Below are 15778 nucleotides of genomic sequence, written 5' to 3'. Positions count from 1 at the left end.
CACAAAAGACGTGCGGTGGTGGCGAGAAGCCAAGAAAAGTCAAGAGCACAGGTGGAGCGGGTTTTGGGTTTCTCATCATCCGAGGGAAGAAAGGCCACAACGTGGATAGAAGGAGAAGATCTGATGCGTTACGCCAACGAGGAGACAACGCTCCCTCTCATTTCCTGAGTGGGGGGGGGGGGGGGGGGACTTTAATAAGTCGGAAGGGGGGTGGTGGGGGCCCAGACCAGCCCGGTTTCCGTGTGGCTCATCGGTCTGAGCGGAGCTTTGCAAAAGAAGCACATAGATGAGTTGTCGGCAAGAAGGGTGAAAGGTGAAATTCAGAGAGGACTGTGTGTTTTGGCCTCTATGCGCATGTTATTATTGTCTTTCTATGCTCGCATGGCACAATATTTCATATGCCGCCTTTATTGTGGCTCCATTTTCTTCTTTGTCCCCAGAAAGAAGAAAAATGGAGCATTTATGACTGGTCCACACGCAACCAAATTCGAGTACCACAATCATTTCCATTCCAAAATCACGCATGTCCGCTTCACTGAAGATTGTTAATTGTCCGTAGGTGTGAATGTGACTACAGATGGTTGTTTGTCTACAAAGTGACCCCCCCCCCCTCAGCCCCGCGTGAAAATCCACCTTTTGTCTCCCGATTGTAAAACGCTAACTAAACATATGATTTTACATTTGTACAGCAGAAAATACTCATTCAACTGGACTCTGTAAACAAAAACAATCATTGTCACAAACTCAATGAAAATTGATAATTCGCTCTTCAAAATAAATAATCCATCTTTTTTCCCCTCCAAGCTGTCATTTTAAAACAGAATAAAAAAAAAAAAAATCAGAAAGGAGGGACATAAAATTGCGTCACGCCGAAACAACAGCAGACGGAATTCCATTTTTACATTTTTTTCAGCTCTAAATCTTTTTATTAATTTTTTTGGATCGAGTGCAGTACATTTCTTAACTACATATCAGTTGTACTGTATTTATCTTTTAAGTAAAATAACTCTAAATTTATTTTATTTAGTACAGAAAAATGATGGATGGCTTTATGAATGGATGTTTTCAAACTTTTTTGTTGTTAAATATTGTTAAAATGCGCTTCATAACGTTTATGCGCAATATATTGTTACATCAGCGCAATTTTTTTATCTGCCTATATTATTTCTTCAAACGCATATGTCAATATTTATGTATGTAATATCTAAATGTGTCATTTTAGGAATACAACCGGTCTCGTTCTCGATACACTTTTTTAAGGTGGTTCAACCGCTGATTTTGGAGTATCAACAATCTCCAAAAATCGGCTCACAAATGCATATATAATATGCGGGAATAATTACAAGAAGAATTTTTTTTTTTTTTTTTTGGCCTTGAGAGGTCTGCGCTCTACTGTCCTAGTTTTCAAAAAACGTGGCCAGAAGATCTGAAGCTCTCGGCGCTTTGAGCGCGATGAATAAATTGTTTCCTGTTTCTTTATATAGCGTTGATAAATATTCATCTTGGTGCAAGGGGGGGGGGGGGCGGGGGCGCTATTGATGAGTTGAGCGAGGATGATCAAGTCATAATCAGCCCGGAGAGGGGTATCATTTTTCAGGTAAACGGTGGACGTTTGAAAAGAAAAAAAAAAAAAACAAAAAAAAAATCCTGCAATGCGATTTGGAAATCGAACCCAAGTGGCGGGACAGCGTGGCGCAATCTAGTACACGCCGTCTCGTTTCTCTGTGAACTGTCAATAATATTTGTCACGGAGGGCCGAGAGTGGAGCTTTTTTTTTTTTTTTTTTTTGAATTAATTTTGGGGATTTAAATTTAAATCATGACGGGAAAAGCGCAGTCTTTTGTCTCGTGAAAATGTTCCACCCTTCTGTTTCGGCCTTCTCGTTTTCTTTTCTCTTCTGCGGCCCCCCCCCCCCCCGACCCCCCCACTCGGTGGGGGAGTTAAAGGCGCAATACTGGGAGCACTTGAGCGTGGAAGACTCGTCTTGAATGCCGAGCGGCGTTCAAGAGGCGAACTGCGAATCGGGACTTCCGGGCAGGGCCGTAATTCAATCATTTGGGGGCTCAACGTAAAACACCCCCAGCCCCCACGTCTGTGTGCCATTGTGAGGATAAGCGGCTAAGAAAATGGATGCATGGATGGATGTTTACCATCAACTAAAGAGTGTACACCTCACCAAATGTTCCCATTATTATTATCCTCCGATTATTAGAGCTCGTTAAAGTCTTTGAATTATAATATAATATTTATATAATGCTTAGTGAAGCTCAAGAGTGGAATACAACAATGTTGTGTAGTGACTTTTGAAGCGCTCTGTATGTAGTATACATTTAGATATATATATGCATCCATCCATTATCCAAGCCGCTTATCCTCATAAGGGTCACAGGAGAGCTGGAGCCTACTCCAGCTAGCTTTGGTCAAAATGCAGACCACACCCTGAACTGGTCGGCCAGTCAGTCGCAGGGCAGATATCGACACTGAGCGGGAATCGATCCCACGCTGCGAGCACCAAAGTCTGGCGTGTGTACCACGACACCATCCATCTATCCATTTTCTTAACCGCTTATCCTCACGATGGTCACGGCAGTGCTGGAGCATATCCCAGCTGTCAATGGGCAGGAGGCGGGGCACACCCTGGACTGGTCGCCAGCCAATCGCAGGGCACATGGAGACAAAGAGTCGCACTCACAATCACACCGAGGGGCAGTTTAGTGTCCAATTAATGTGGCATGTTTTTGGGATGCGGGAGGAAACCGGCGTGCCCACCCGGAGAAAACCCACGCAGGCACGAGGAGAACATGCAAACTCCACACAGGCGGGCCCGGGATCGAACCCGGGACCTCAGCACTGTGAATCCAACGCTTTCCAGCTACCCCACCGTGCCGCCCATTAGAGCCGACAGCACCTCCGAGCGCTGCATCCCAAATTCCGCATTTACAATAAATGAGAATAATCTGTCGGGGATATTAAAAAAAAAAAAAAAAAACAAAACTGTATGTATTTCATTCACTGACACATTTCCGAGTATTCCCGTGGCTCCCGGAATCCAAACCGAACGCGACCGTTCATCGTCGGGTGACAAAGTGTGACAAAAGCGCTCGGTTTCCATGACTCAGATCAGCGCTTGTACATCCCCAAATCCCCACCGCTGTGACGCGCGCACACAAATTTCATCCGGATGCGTCGCTGCCTACACTGATCCTATTTGGGTTCGAGTAGGAAGCTGCAGTGGGAGGTGGACGATGCGGATGGAGTGTGCAATCTCACCCCCACCCCAAAAAAAAAAAAAAAAAAAAACACAACAAAACCACACACGTACACTTTGTTGCTGTTGCTATGACCGTCGAGCTTTCTGGACGTGCTGGAGATATGATACATACAGCAGTGCCAGCGCCGCGCTAATGCTTGTGCTAACGATAGCGCCGCTGCGCTAACACTAACGCCGCTATGCTAACGCTAACGCCGCCATGCTAATGCTAGGACCGCATTCCGCGCTAACACTAGCACCGCGTTTTGCGCTAAGGCTAGCGCTGCGTTCTGCGCTAACACTGCCCTAACAGGGCTGGTTTAAAAAAAAAAAAAATACCAGTAAAAATTACTGACACACAGCAGTTACACGCAAGCGCAGCGCTAACAGGCCCAGACCGGTAAAAGTCACTTCCTCTGCTCATATATTCCACGGGTCTCACTCTTTACCTTTTCCGCTCGAGTGACCCCTTGCGACCGTGAGAAAAAAAATGCACAAATCAGCCGCATCACCGCATAAACCGCAGGGTTGAAAGCGTGTGAAAAATGTTGCGGCTTGCAGGTCGGAATTTACAATATGTGGTCTTGCAGACATTCATCCATTCATATTCTTAAACGCTTATCCTCACAAGGGTCACAAGCGCGCTGGGGCCTATGCCAGCTATGTTGAGTTTGTCACCTAATTTCCTGGAGCCTATCCTAGCTAACTTCGGCTAAGAGGAGGGGTACACCCTGAACTGGTCGGCAACCAACAACCTTTGCCACTCATATTCGCAGTTATGGGAAATTTAGTCTGCATGCATGTTTTGGGGATGTGGGAGGAAATCAGAGTACCCGGAGAAAATCCACGCATTTGAACATGGATACCCCGAACAGTGAGGCAGATAAGCTAACCAGTCGGTCAGCGTGCCACTGCAGTTAGCGACACCTGGGTCCCAAATCTAGCTAGTGACCTGACCCGAGGCAAAATATTATTTTCCACAGCTTATAATATACTTATAGTCTCTTGCATATGATGAAAAATGTCTTCATATTTGATGAGTACTTGCATATTTGGAGGTTTTAAGCTTTCGGCTCGCACCTCAGCGGTTGTACACGATACGGCTGTCATTATCTACGCATTTTAGAATAGATTCTGCTATCGAGTATTAGTACAACAATAACAGTATCGAATATCGCATAACAACGGGCCCCTGACAAGGGTCTCCGGCCAAAAGCTTGACATTGCTTCATGTCCCAAAATTGTGATTAATCGCCCCCAAAATTTATGTTTACACCTGATCTAATTTACGAGGCCGGTATATTTGTTTTTTCTCTTCATTGACCATAACTTGATTCAAATGAAGATGCGTATCATCCACAAAAATCATAAAATGTGAGCTGACATTTCCATCGCTTGAAGGAGGCAAAATGAGATTTCCGGTGATAAGTGATGATGGCTTCCTAATATTCATAAGTCAGGTTTAGCTTGTTCACCGAATTCAACAAAACCCTGGACAGGAAAGTCTGTGACCTGCGCTCCGATTGGCCAGTCGGCCTTTTGGGGCGGGGCAGGTCGAAAGGGGTTCGATTCTGACGACGGTTTTTGGTCGCGAAGCGCGTGAAAGTCGCGGTGAGAGCACTCAGCCCGACACCCGGGCGTCACTCAGCAGGCCTCGTGGCATTGTGACAGCGCGACGGCATCAAGATTTCATGGAGCAGTGGGGGACGCCGTCTGCGAGCTTTTCAATCTTTAAACGTTGCTATTTTCTTTCCCGCTTATGGCGGGAAGCCAGCGGGGGGGGGGGGGGGGGGGGGGGCGCCGCCGCCGGGTGGCCGGTCCGCTTCCCGTCGGCAGTCGCCGCCGCCGCGATCCCCCCGGGGCATCCGCCAACTGCCGTCCGCGTGATGGCAGCTTTGCATAAAAGCCGCCGGCGCCGCCGCCGTTCCCGATTTGCAAAGGACGACGACGCAAACGGGATTTACATTCGTGTCGCGTCTGATCATTTTTGCTGCGGTTTCGACAAAACGACAAACGAGTTCTTCTGCTCGTGAAAAATGGACTGACGGTTTTCTTTTCGATGAGCCAAAATTTCAAAAATGACATTCTAAAATGAACGCAACAAAGAGATTAAATGCTAAACGTTAAATTGATGAAATTCAAATTAAAGAGACATCAAAAAAAAGAAACATGATGCTGAAATAAGTGGTTAATAGAAATAAAATTAAATTAAATGTGCATTTGAATTTTAAAAAAAGAATTTGAAAATGTCAAGTCATAATAAAAATATGACGTGAGAGTAAAAATTAAATGAAATAAGGTAAATGTAATGAAATGTTTTAAAAATAAAGACATGAAATAAAAACTGACATTGAATTTAACAAATAGATTACATATGAAATGGGCATTAAAAACAATACATTTCATTGAAATTAATATTAAGTAAAGGGAATAAAATTGATTAAAAATATGCAGAAAAATGTTTAAAATATAAAATGAGATGAACATTTTTTTAAAAACGAAATTGAAAACAATACATACAAATTCTAAACAAATTTATTCAATTAACAAGAATTATTATGACAATAAAAATACATGGAATAAAATGACCTAAAAACAAATGACTAAAGTATTTGTATTTTAAAACAAAATAGAAATTTAAAAAAAGACATCAAATCAAACAATATTTTTAACGTACACAAATTCTCACATTAGTGTGTTTCTTGCAGTAAAGAATAAGAATCTGTGCAAAACCTTAAAGTATGTATATGAATATGTGACGTGCATATGTGATGAATTGACGATATTGTAATACTCTGGTACAGGGGTGTCAAATAATTTTTTGTCGTGGGCCAAAGTGTAGTTACGGTTTCCTTCAGAGCGCCATTATGACTAAAAACATGAACCTTTTATCGCCTCATCGTATTTACATATAAAATTTATGAACTAGTTTGGGAATCGGAAAATCAAGGGTAATGAGTTTTTCCCATCTATTATTGATGTTTGTTAAGCCAAAAATGCTCGCAACATCTCAATGTGATCATTTGTGATATGACGATTTAAAATTTTTGTACAGATTTTAACAAGAATCATGGAGGTTGGCAGACGTGATTCACCTTCGAGGGCCAGGTAAAAATCCCGTGGCGGGCCGGATCTGGCCCCCGGGCCTCGAGTTTGATACCTATGCTCGAGCACTTTATTGGCTGTGCTTCCCATTTCTGGTATCCAAGAAATGTATTCTTGTCGACGCGGGAACTCAGTGACGGCGCCATGATGGAACGCGTCATGTGACCAAAGTCGGCGAACAAGCACACTTTCTTCCATGGTTCCATCTTGATAAAACAGCAGCAGCGGCGGGGCCGCCGCCCACTCGCGCGCTCGTTTTTCTCACACTTCCTTTTTCACACTTCTCGGCACCCCCCCCAACCGCCCCCGACAGATCGCTTTCCGCGCACGATTTAAAATGGGACGTACGAGCCCCCCGTAAAATGAAAACCGAGGAGAACGTCCAACTGGAAGTCAGGGGAAAACGCGCGTGAAGATTTCATTTCCGTCGAGTGCGCAGGCACCCGCACAGAAAGACCTGTAGTGGTGCTCAAGGATTCCCCCTTTCCGCTGGAACCCATCTGCATTCATCACTCATTCCTTCATCTTCCGCTACGCTTATCCTCACAAGGGTCGCTAAATACGCTTGCCCGTTTGTTCAAATTAACGAAGCGCAACCATACATAATGTATCGCATACACGTTTTGAGCTAGCAAAACAGACAGAAAGAGAAATTAAAGACTATTACTGTTTTACAATTTCAATTCTTCATTGTTTTGATCTATAAGCTTGAATCAAAAAAAAAAAAAAAAAACATGACCACAAATATTTTGCCGTATAATGTAATTTTGGCAGAACGGTGGATCGGCTGGTAAAGCTGGGATTGGTGACCCTTGTGAGGATAAGCAGCTCTAATAATGAATAATTGATGATGATGATAATCAATTGTGAATAGAGTCTTTTACAAGGATAATTTAATAATGATGATACTAATCACAATATAATGATTTAAATGTTAACACAGCACAGTGGACCAGCTGCTAAAGCGTTGGCCTCACACTTCTGAGGTCAAGGGTTCGATCCCGGACCCTCCCTGTGCGGAGTTCGCATGTTCTACCCGTGCCTGCGTGGCTTTTCTCTGGGTGGGCACTCCGGTTTCCTCCCACATCCCAAAAAACATGCGACATTAATTTGACACTCTAAATTGCCCATAGGTGTGATTGTGAGCGCGGCTGTTTGTCTCTATGTGCCCTGCGATTGGCTGGCGACCACTTCAGGGTGTACCCCGCCTCCTGCCTGTTGACGGCTGGGATAGGCTACAGCAATCCCCGAGACCCTCGCGAGGATAAGCGGCTAAGAAAATGCATGGATGGATGGATGGATATCTGATGGTTTTGGTCAGGGTTTTTTTTTTCTCTCATTTTTAGGGCTGAAGCTTAGGACTTTACTACTGAATTGTTTTTTATAACCAAATATACATATTTTGTCAAGTACGCCAGTAGATGCCCCCTCCACCACTAAAATACATTTTTTTCCTCATTCATGGAGACTGGACTTCCACGTGTTTGTACTAAGTACGTGTATAGCATTAACTGGATTTGAGACTACAAAATTAGCCCTGCTGAATAGCTAGCTTTGTCAATTAACAATAATGCACTGGCCCCTTAAATTTTTGGGTGAAAAAAACGCAAACTACAATTCAGCCGAATGCATATTTTAAATGGAGTACTGTTATGTCTTTAAATATTACTTACATTCGCTTCTGTTGGGTTTTTCCACTGGGCCTACTGAGCGTCCGTCTGCAACAAACGTCCGTGCGGTAAACAGGGACAACTGATAAAACGGTTCCGTCCGGCGCAAATTGACTTTTATTAGAATTTCATTCGGGAGAAATTTCGCGTAACCAATTATTTTTGTTCGAGATGAATTAGTCAATGTTTTTCATAACCCTGTTTTCTTAAAATACTTTTGGCAATGGAGGCCCTTTGTTGTTGTTGTTTTTGTTTTTTTTTTTGTTTAGGTGCGCATGCGTGGAAGAGGGAACACTATAAGAAACGAGTGCGTGTCAAAACTTTTAATAGTCTGTGACAGAAATAAAAGGGGTAACAATCTCAAAGGACAGAAAGCAAAATCAGAAACGATATTAACTCAACTACTGTTCATAAACTTCATGCAAAATGAAGGAAGGCACCAAGAAGGCCTTCAGCTTATCATGCCACCAACACTCAGTAAAATAGCTCCCCCTTGTGGCCATATACTAGTAGTACAACACATATGTAATGTCTCGAGAAAGCTTGTTTTTGTGCGATTTCGTAAATTATACAAATACTGACGTCAGGATTCAATACACACTTAAATATCACTTTTAACTAATGGTGTAAGACCCTTAATACTCTTATGTTGCACACTGTGTACACAAATGTCAAAGGGAATTTGTGCATTTAGTTTTATGTAATGATTTTATTTAAAAGTAAATGAATAGTGGGAATTTGTGGGCATTGTTTATGTCATTATTTATATTTATATTATAAAGGAAATTTATGGGCGTTATTTGTGTTATTATTTTAATATTTTAAAACGGGAATTTGTTTATATTTTTACTTAAATTATTGTGATTTTAAAAGAAACATAATTGGAATTTGTGGGTTTTGTTTATTTATTTTTAGATTTTGTTGGATTTGCTAATGTAATTTTTTTTTAGGGTGTTATAATAAATAAGCAATGGGAATTCGGGGGTTTTATTCTTTTTCCATTCTTTTCCATCATCCAAGCCGCTCATCCTCACAAGGGCGGCAGAAGTGCCGGAGCCCATCCCAGCAAGTATCGGGGAAAAGGCACCCTCGACCCTGAACTGGTCAACAGCCGGTCACAAGGCACGTATCGACACCGGCAGTGAGCGGGAATCGAACCCGCGGCGCACCATCGGTGACTCTTTTAGTAATTATTTTGTTCATTAAAAATAAATCAACAACCTTAATTTTTCAACTTTTTTCATCCAATTATTTGTAATATTTTAAAATGAACATATAATGGTAGTAACTCATTTATTCGTTTATTAAAGTCATAATTGATCATCATGAGAATGTTGGAGCTTCATGAATGTAGTTATTTTGTTGTTTTAAAATAAATTCACTTTTTTTAACAAAATAATGGGATTTTTTGGTTTCATTTATGAATTTATTGTATCATCTTAACATTTTGTTCACTTTATTTAACCTTTTCGTTCATTCAGACAAACCTCTTTGACTAAAAAAGACAAACTTCTAATTTATTTTGAAAGATGAGGGTTGGAATTTAGAAATAAGCGACTCCAATTTTTTTTCGGCTGAAGAGGCTGTCCGATTTATGAAAACATTGTTGAAATCAATTAAAAAAAAAAAGATGCTTCAGTGTTTGCAGACACCTGTCCTTTTGTTTCCGAGTTCTCACGCAGACAAAAGCGAAAGAGAGTAACTAGAACACATTTACACACAACCACATACAGATTTTCAAAACAAGAGCATTTGAACATGATAATGTCAAAAATAAAGGTTCTGTGTATGAAAAAATAGATAAAAGGCAGCGGGAATCCTCGTTAGTTTGCCGAAATAAGTGATGATAGAGGGCACGAGTCGGTCGACTCGTAATACTGCTGGGGCCTGAAGCGGAAGTCGAACTTCTTCGCTCGTCACAATAAAAGCACATCGTCATAAAAAGAAGTTACGTAGACATCTCGCCCTTTAGTCTGCTATCCGTTTTTTTGGTCGTTTAGAAAATACCAGCGTGGGCTACACGGTCCGGCGCATCGGTCGGTCGACGAACGGCGACGTTCGGAAGCGCGTTGACGTCCTGACGCCGATCAGATCATGAAGGACTGAGTCGGTTTGTAGGTTTTGATCTGCGGAGAATAAGAAAATAAAAACGAGTCAGCTCTTTGAGATCTGCGGGGGAAGCGCGTCGAAGGCAACGCGACTCACGTTGTGGATGGGCGGAGGTGGAGGAGGGCTGTACGACTTGGGGCTGGAAAATAAAGTTCTTTCGTTAGTACAAAACAAAAACAAGAAAGTCAAAACAAAAGACTGCAAACTCACCTTTGGGTTTTCTTCTCTTCTGGTAAAACATGTGGGGGGGAAAAGGAGATGGTCAGACATCACAATCCAATGATTTATCTTGGTCTCGTTTTTTTTTTTCTCATAAAACTGGCATTCGAAGAAGTTTATTACAACTTTATTACTATATTATTACATTCGATGTTACTCCTGGTGGTTCTTGGTTCCACACAGCGAAATATATCTTATTTTGCATCCCGGGTTTCCATCTCAAACACGTTCCCAATAGTTTTTGCGTTTCTGTTTTGTGCACGTTCCTCGGGCGAGACGTTACTCACTCTCGCAGCATCCTCGACGGCGGCAGACGCACACGGAGATGAGGCAGAGGAGCGTGACGATCACAAAACCCGAAGCGACGGCGATCAAAATGGTGATATCCACCGGATCTGCAAAAATAAAAACATATATATATATATATATATATTTGCAAACAGACATAGCAAAGCACATTAATTAGGGGCTGCAATAAACACTTACGCTCAATGACATTTAGTTGTTGCGCCACGCAGCTCTTGGGCGCCCCCACGCTGTTGGAGGACTCGCAGCGATACATGCCGGAGTCCACTTTGGAAACGCTTGTGAGCTTCTGCTCCGAGCGACGTTCGGAAGGCGGAGAGAGGAAAAGCAACAGCTGCGTTCATATTTTGCTCCGTCAGGCGGGTGTCGTCCCCCCCTTGCGCAAATGTCCGAAGTGTGTGGGGGGGGCGGGGGGGGGACTCACTCACCAGCGTCCCCCTGCGCGTGTCCACGCTGTAAGGTGCGTCGGACGAGACCTTCAGGGCCCTGTTGTCTTTGTACCAGCTGTACGTCGCCGGGGGCGCGCTCTGTTTGTCTTTGCAGAGGAGCTCCAGGTCGGAGCCCACGAAGACCGAGGGGGGCACCTCGCAGGAGGGGATGTGGGGGTGCACTGAGGGCACGTGCGCGACGGCAGCGTTCGAATCACAAATGCTGTCATTTACGTATAGCTGACATCGACATTACGCCAATTAATTCAAATGAAAGAGAAAATATAGCGATACAATCTAGAACTGAGAGAAATTTCTATTGTGGAAATACTGTTTGAAAAATAAATACAAAATTTTTCACATGAATGATTAAAGAAAACAATTCAGATAAAATATATACTTGGGTAAAATAAGGGTGAAATTACATGGAAATATGAAATGTAAGGTATAAATTATATCTAAACATTAAGGTTATGTCATGTTTTCAACTCCGGCATGCAAAGTCTTGAGTCTCCTGAAAATATATCTGTACAAAAAATACATATTTAAAGATTTCATTAAGTCGAGTTACGAGTTAATGTTTTTGTGTGTTACTTTTTATAAAAAATAATTAAAAGAATTTGTTTTTGCTTTTTCCCCCCTCTCATTATTGTTTGTTTGAAGTTATTCTGCACTTTTGTTGATTAAAAAAAAAAAAGTTTACCAGTCTGGAGTTGCTACAGATACGGCAATGCACTCCCAGCCTAGCGTACTCTACTCCAAAAGCATTCATTTTAAGCAAAAAAAAAAATGTATTTCTTAAATTATTTCATTATATAAAGTACTTAAACTATACATGTATTTCTACTACGCAGTTTAATATCAGGAAAAGCTAAAAAAAAAAAATGCTTTAAAAAGCCAAATGTTTTAGGCTTGGAACGGATTATTTCTTTTTCCATTCATTGTAATGGGAAATATCGATTTGGTTTTTGAACAAATCGCTTCTCGAACCGTTTTCTGGAACGGATTGCGGTCGAGAACAATAAATGTGTGTGTATACACAGCTTTCGCATTGTACAGTGCAGGTTTACCCAATATTGCGGATGACCGACACCTACCATGTACATCGAGGGTCACCGTGGCCTCACCGAAGTTGACGTGGTCGTCGCTGGCGGTCACCTCGCAGCGATACTCCCCAGAATCTTTCTGCGTGACAGAGTGGATGGTCAGAGTGGCGCCCTCCATCTCGGCCCGGCCTGCGTACGAGCCTGCGGTAGCCGGGAAACGAAGGACGGATGAAAGACTGCTACAGCTGTTTCTCATGCCCCCCCCCCCCCCATAAAAAAAACAAAACAAGATGGAGGTCATCACCCACCGATGAATTTGTTATTAAAGTAGACAAAGGTCACAGCTTTTTCCTTTTTCTTCCACTCGATTCGAGGGTTCTGGTCCTTCTCGGTGCGGAAGTCGCAGGACAGGACGGCATCTGGGGGGACAGGACACACTCCGGTCCAAAAAAGGGATTTGATGATGCACGAGTTTCCCGTTCATGTGCGGCCTACAAGTGTAACTTGTCCCGGAACCGCTGTCGCAACTCAAATCACGAATCAAGTTCCCACAATGCAAAAAGCATTCGAGCAATTTTATGAAGTAATTTAACGACGGTTATTGTTTTGAAAGCAATGATCAAAACCCGCCGAAAACTACGCCGGAGTTGGATTACTCACCTGTGTGTTCGTGGACCTCCACTTTGGTTTTGGACGAGCTCACGGTCACTGACATACTGGCAGGACCTGCAAGGGAGCCAGATCAGGTTTATAGGCAAAAAGGAACCAAGAGAAAAAAAGAAGGGGATTTGAACCCGCAACCTCAAAGGTGTCTGACAACACCCGCTGAACATTTTCGCAGACAAGCACGTAGATTGCAACGCAAGGTAGCGTTTTGAGGCCATATTTGGAAAAAAAAACGGGTCCAGAGAGAGACAATCACAAACTTTGGTTTCAGGTTTTGCAGGTACAGCACAGGCTCGGTTCTCGAACGTCCCCGTTCTGGAGCAAATCGGTTTTCGACCGAAAATTTCGAGATTTTTTTTAGCTTCTGTTTTCGAACGAAAATCGGTACTGGAACGCCCCAGATCAGCTTGACCCACGACGCGCTTTGTTATTGTGAAATCGAACGAACCCCCAGAAATTCAGTTTTCGAACAAATCACTTCTCGAAGCGCCTTCTGGAACGGATTGTGGTCGAGAACCGAGGCTGCACTGTAATTTTTAAATCGAATTAAAATTGACGGCGGCACGGTGGAGCAGCTGGTAAAGCGTTGGCCTCACAGTTCTGAGAACCCGGGTTCGATCCCGGAGTTTGGATCTTCTCCCCGAGCCTGCGAGGGTTTCCTCCCACATCCCAAAAACACGCAACATCAATTGGACACTCTAAATTGCCCCTAGGTGTGATTGTGAGTGCGGCTGTTTGTCTCGATGTGCCCTGCGATTGGCCGGCGACCAGTTCGGGGTGGACCCCGTCGACAGCTGGGATAGACTCCAGCGCGACCCTCGTGAGGATAAGCGGCGAAGTAAATAAATGGATGGATGGATTTAAAATTGAAAACGTCGAAATTCCTGAAACCAACCGTAATGTAATCATGTAATGTAATGTACTCATATTCTCCCAGCAATGTAATAGATTACACTTACATTTATTTTGCAACCAAATGACATAATCTAGCAAAATATTACGTAGCATAAATTATGATCTCTGACGCTGACATTCACGCACAATTTGTGAAATGATTTGCGAGTCGCAATCTGACACCGAGTGCGTATCGCAATGGACCGTGTGTGTGCGCGCGGTGTCTGGCGGTACCAGGAGCGCTGCTATGTTTTGTTTTGGAATGCAAAAGTGATGGACGACTTTCAGACGGGGGGGCGGATTCACCCCCCTGAGACCGGTAACCAGAATGAAGCAAAAGTGGACCGAAAACTCTTTGAACACTTTGCACGATAATGTCGCCCTGCACAGTACACGAAAGCGAGTCTGGTCCCGATAAACCGCCGTGGAGACCACACACGTCGGCGCCCTCTCGTCAGACCCGATTGCGCATCTCGGATTCAAACGGGATCGGATCCGGCACCCGTTTCCACGTAAACGCTATCCGTGGCTCTCGAGTATGGGAGTGGATTAGCGCCACCGGGGTTTGAATTTGAATGGTAAAGCGATCACGTTTTCAATGGCCACCAGGGAGAACAGCCAGCCAATCGCAGTTACGCTTTCTTAGTCACGTGACGTCACATACTAAGAAAGCGGAACTGGATTGGCTGTTCGGTTCTGACCTGAAGTAACCCTGCCTGGTGGCACAGACAGTTGAATTTCAGACAGCGAACTGTAGCCGGTTGAATTGTTAACATTGAAAAGTTACGCTGAAATACAACGATGGAAAATGTGATGACTTTATATTTCAAATTCAAATCCTGGTGGCACATATTTAATTCCATATCTCAAGAGCTTTCACTCCATCACAATCGCATCACTTATGTGCAACAAGATATTCATGCAATGAGAGAAAAATGAATATCTGAGCTTTAAGGGAACACAGCGCCGTTATAAACTGGGGCGGGGGGGGGGGGCAAACTCAAAGCACTGTGCTAAAAAAATCAAAACATTTTTTTTTATAATTCACGCTCGGGAAAAATGGAAATTTAGTGCTGCTTGTATTGAACGTTTTAAACATGAGTAAACCTACGAAACTTACACCATTTCCACTTTTCCTTTAGCTTGGAGTTTACTTATCTTGTGAATGAATATCGCAAATATCGCCGTTATGAATTCCATTTCAAAGTTGAAAAAGCACACCGTGGATACTGCATTGGGCGTCTCGCATGTGCCCGTTTTTTGTATTGCAACCGTGAAGGCGACATTTTGCAGCGCTCGTTATCAAAACGAGCAGAAAACAACACGCACATGAGATGAAAGTTGTTGTTTTGTTGTTATTGTTGTTTTTTTTGAAAACACTCACAGTGTATGCAGAGTAGAAGAAGAAGCGAGAACATCATCGGCATCGTCGTCGTCCGCCGCCACGCGTGGGTTCGCTCGTATGACTCTCGTGTGAGCTTCGTGTGTGCTGCGTGGGCGTGTGTGTGTGCGTGTGTGTGTGTGTGTGTGTGTGTGTGTGTGTGTGTGTGTGGACCTTCTTGAGTTTCACGCTGGGGGGTGGGGGGGGGCGGTGACAAAAAAAAAAATAACAGCGGCAGCGTGTGTTGGGGAGCAAATGATGACACGTGACCGTGACGACACTTTGTTTTGCTTCAACGTGATCATCGTCATCATCAACATCGTTCGACCCAACTCAACGTAATGTTTGAATAACTTCCATGACTACGCAAGTTAGTAGTAGTAGCCATATCCATCCATTTTCTTAGCCGCTTATCCTCACGAGGGTCGCGGGAGTACTAGAGGCTATGCCGGCTGTCAACGGGCAGGAGTGGGGGTACGCCCTGAACTGGTCGCCAGCCAATCGCACGCCGCGGAGAGACAAACAGTTGCACTCGCAATCACACCAAGGGACAATTTAGGGTGTTCAATTAATGTTGCGTGTTTTTTGGGATGTGGGAGCAAACCGGAGCGCCCGGAGAAAAGCCACGCAGGCACAGGGAGAGCGTGCAAACTCCACACAGGCGGGGCCGGGATCGAACCCTGGTCTTCAGAACTGTGAGGCCA

At 43.7% G+C, this 15778-nt stretch overlaps 2 protein-coding genes across 5 annotated transcripts in view; both read right to left on the bottom strand.

Annotated features, from left to right (window-relative positions):
- The window catches only part of st6gal2a (ST6 beta-galactosamide alpha-2,6-sialyltranferase 2a), an 82304-nt gene extending 74152 nt beyond the window's left edge, over nt 1–8152 (bottom strand). Inside the window, exon 1 of one of the 4 annotated variants that reach the window (XM_061841568.1) lies at nt 8029–8152. Coding sequence is in view for 1 of the 4 variants with exons in the window: in XM_061841575.1 (XP_061697559.1) it covers nt 8029–8030 (2 nt within the window). In the remaining 3 variants the exon portion in view is untranslated. The remainder of the gene's footprint in view (nt 1–8028) is intronic. The other 3 variants (XM_061841573.1, XM_061841575.1, XM_061841570.1) reach the window with 3 other exon arrangements.
- A 181-nt stretch (nt 8153–8333) lies between these two features.
- jam2b (junctional adhesion molecule 2b) lies at nt 8334–15239 on the bottom strand. The gene is made up of 10 exons (XM_061841496.1): nt 15078–15239; nt 12794–12859; nt 12442–12552; nt 12185–12334; nt 11088–11269; nt 10840–10948; nt 10641–10748; nt 10345–10363; nt 10231–10273; nt 8334–10151 (listed from the first exon to the last, which is right to left on the bottom strand). The coding sequence occupies exons 1-10, from the start codon at nt 15118–15120 to the stop codon at nt 10113–10115; spliced, it is 870 nt and encodes a 289-aa protein (XP_061697480.1). The 5' UTR covers nt 15121–15239; the 3' UTR covers nt 8334–10112.
- Between the last annotated feature and the right edge of the window lie 539 nt (nt 15240–15778).

This window comes from Syngnathoides biaculeatus, chromosome 14, assembly GCF_019802595.1.
Source record: "Syngnathoides biaculeatus isolate LvHL_M chromosome 14, ASM1980259v1, whole genome shotgun sequence".
In the NCBI taxonomy this organism is placed as follows: domain Eukaryota; kingdom Metazoa; phylum Chordata; class Actinopteri; order Syngnathiformes; family Syngnathidae; genus Syngnathoides; species Syngnathoides biaculeatus.
Note: the sequence above shows the minus strand (reverse complement) of the source record. Positions and strands in the feature narration are given on the sequence as shown.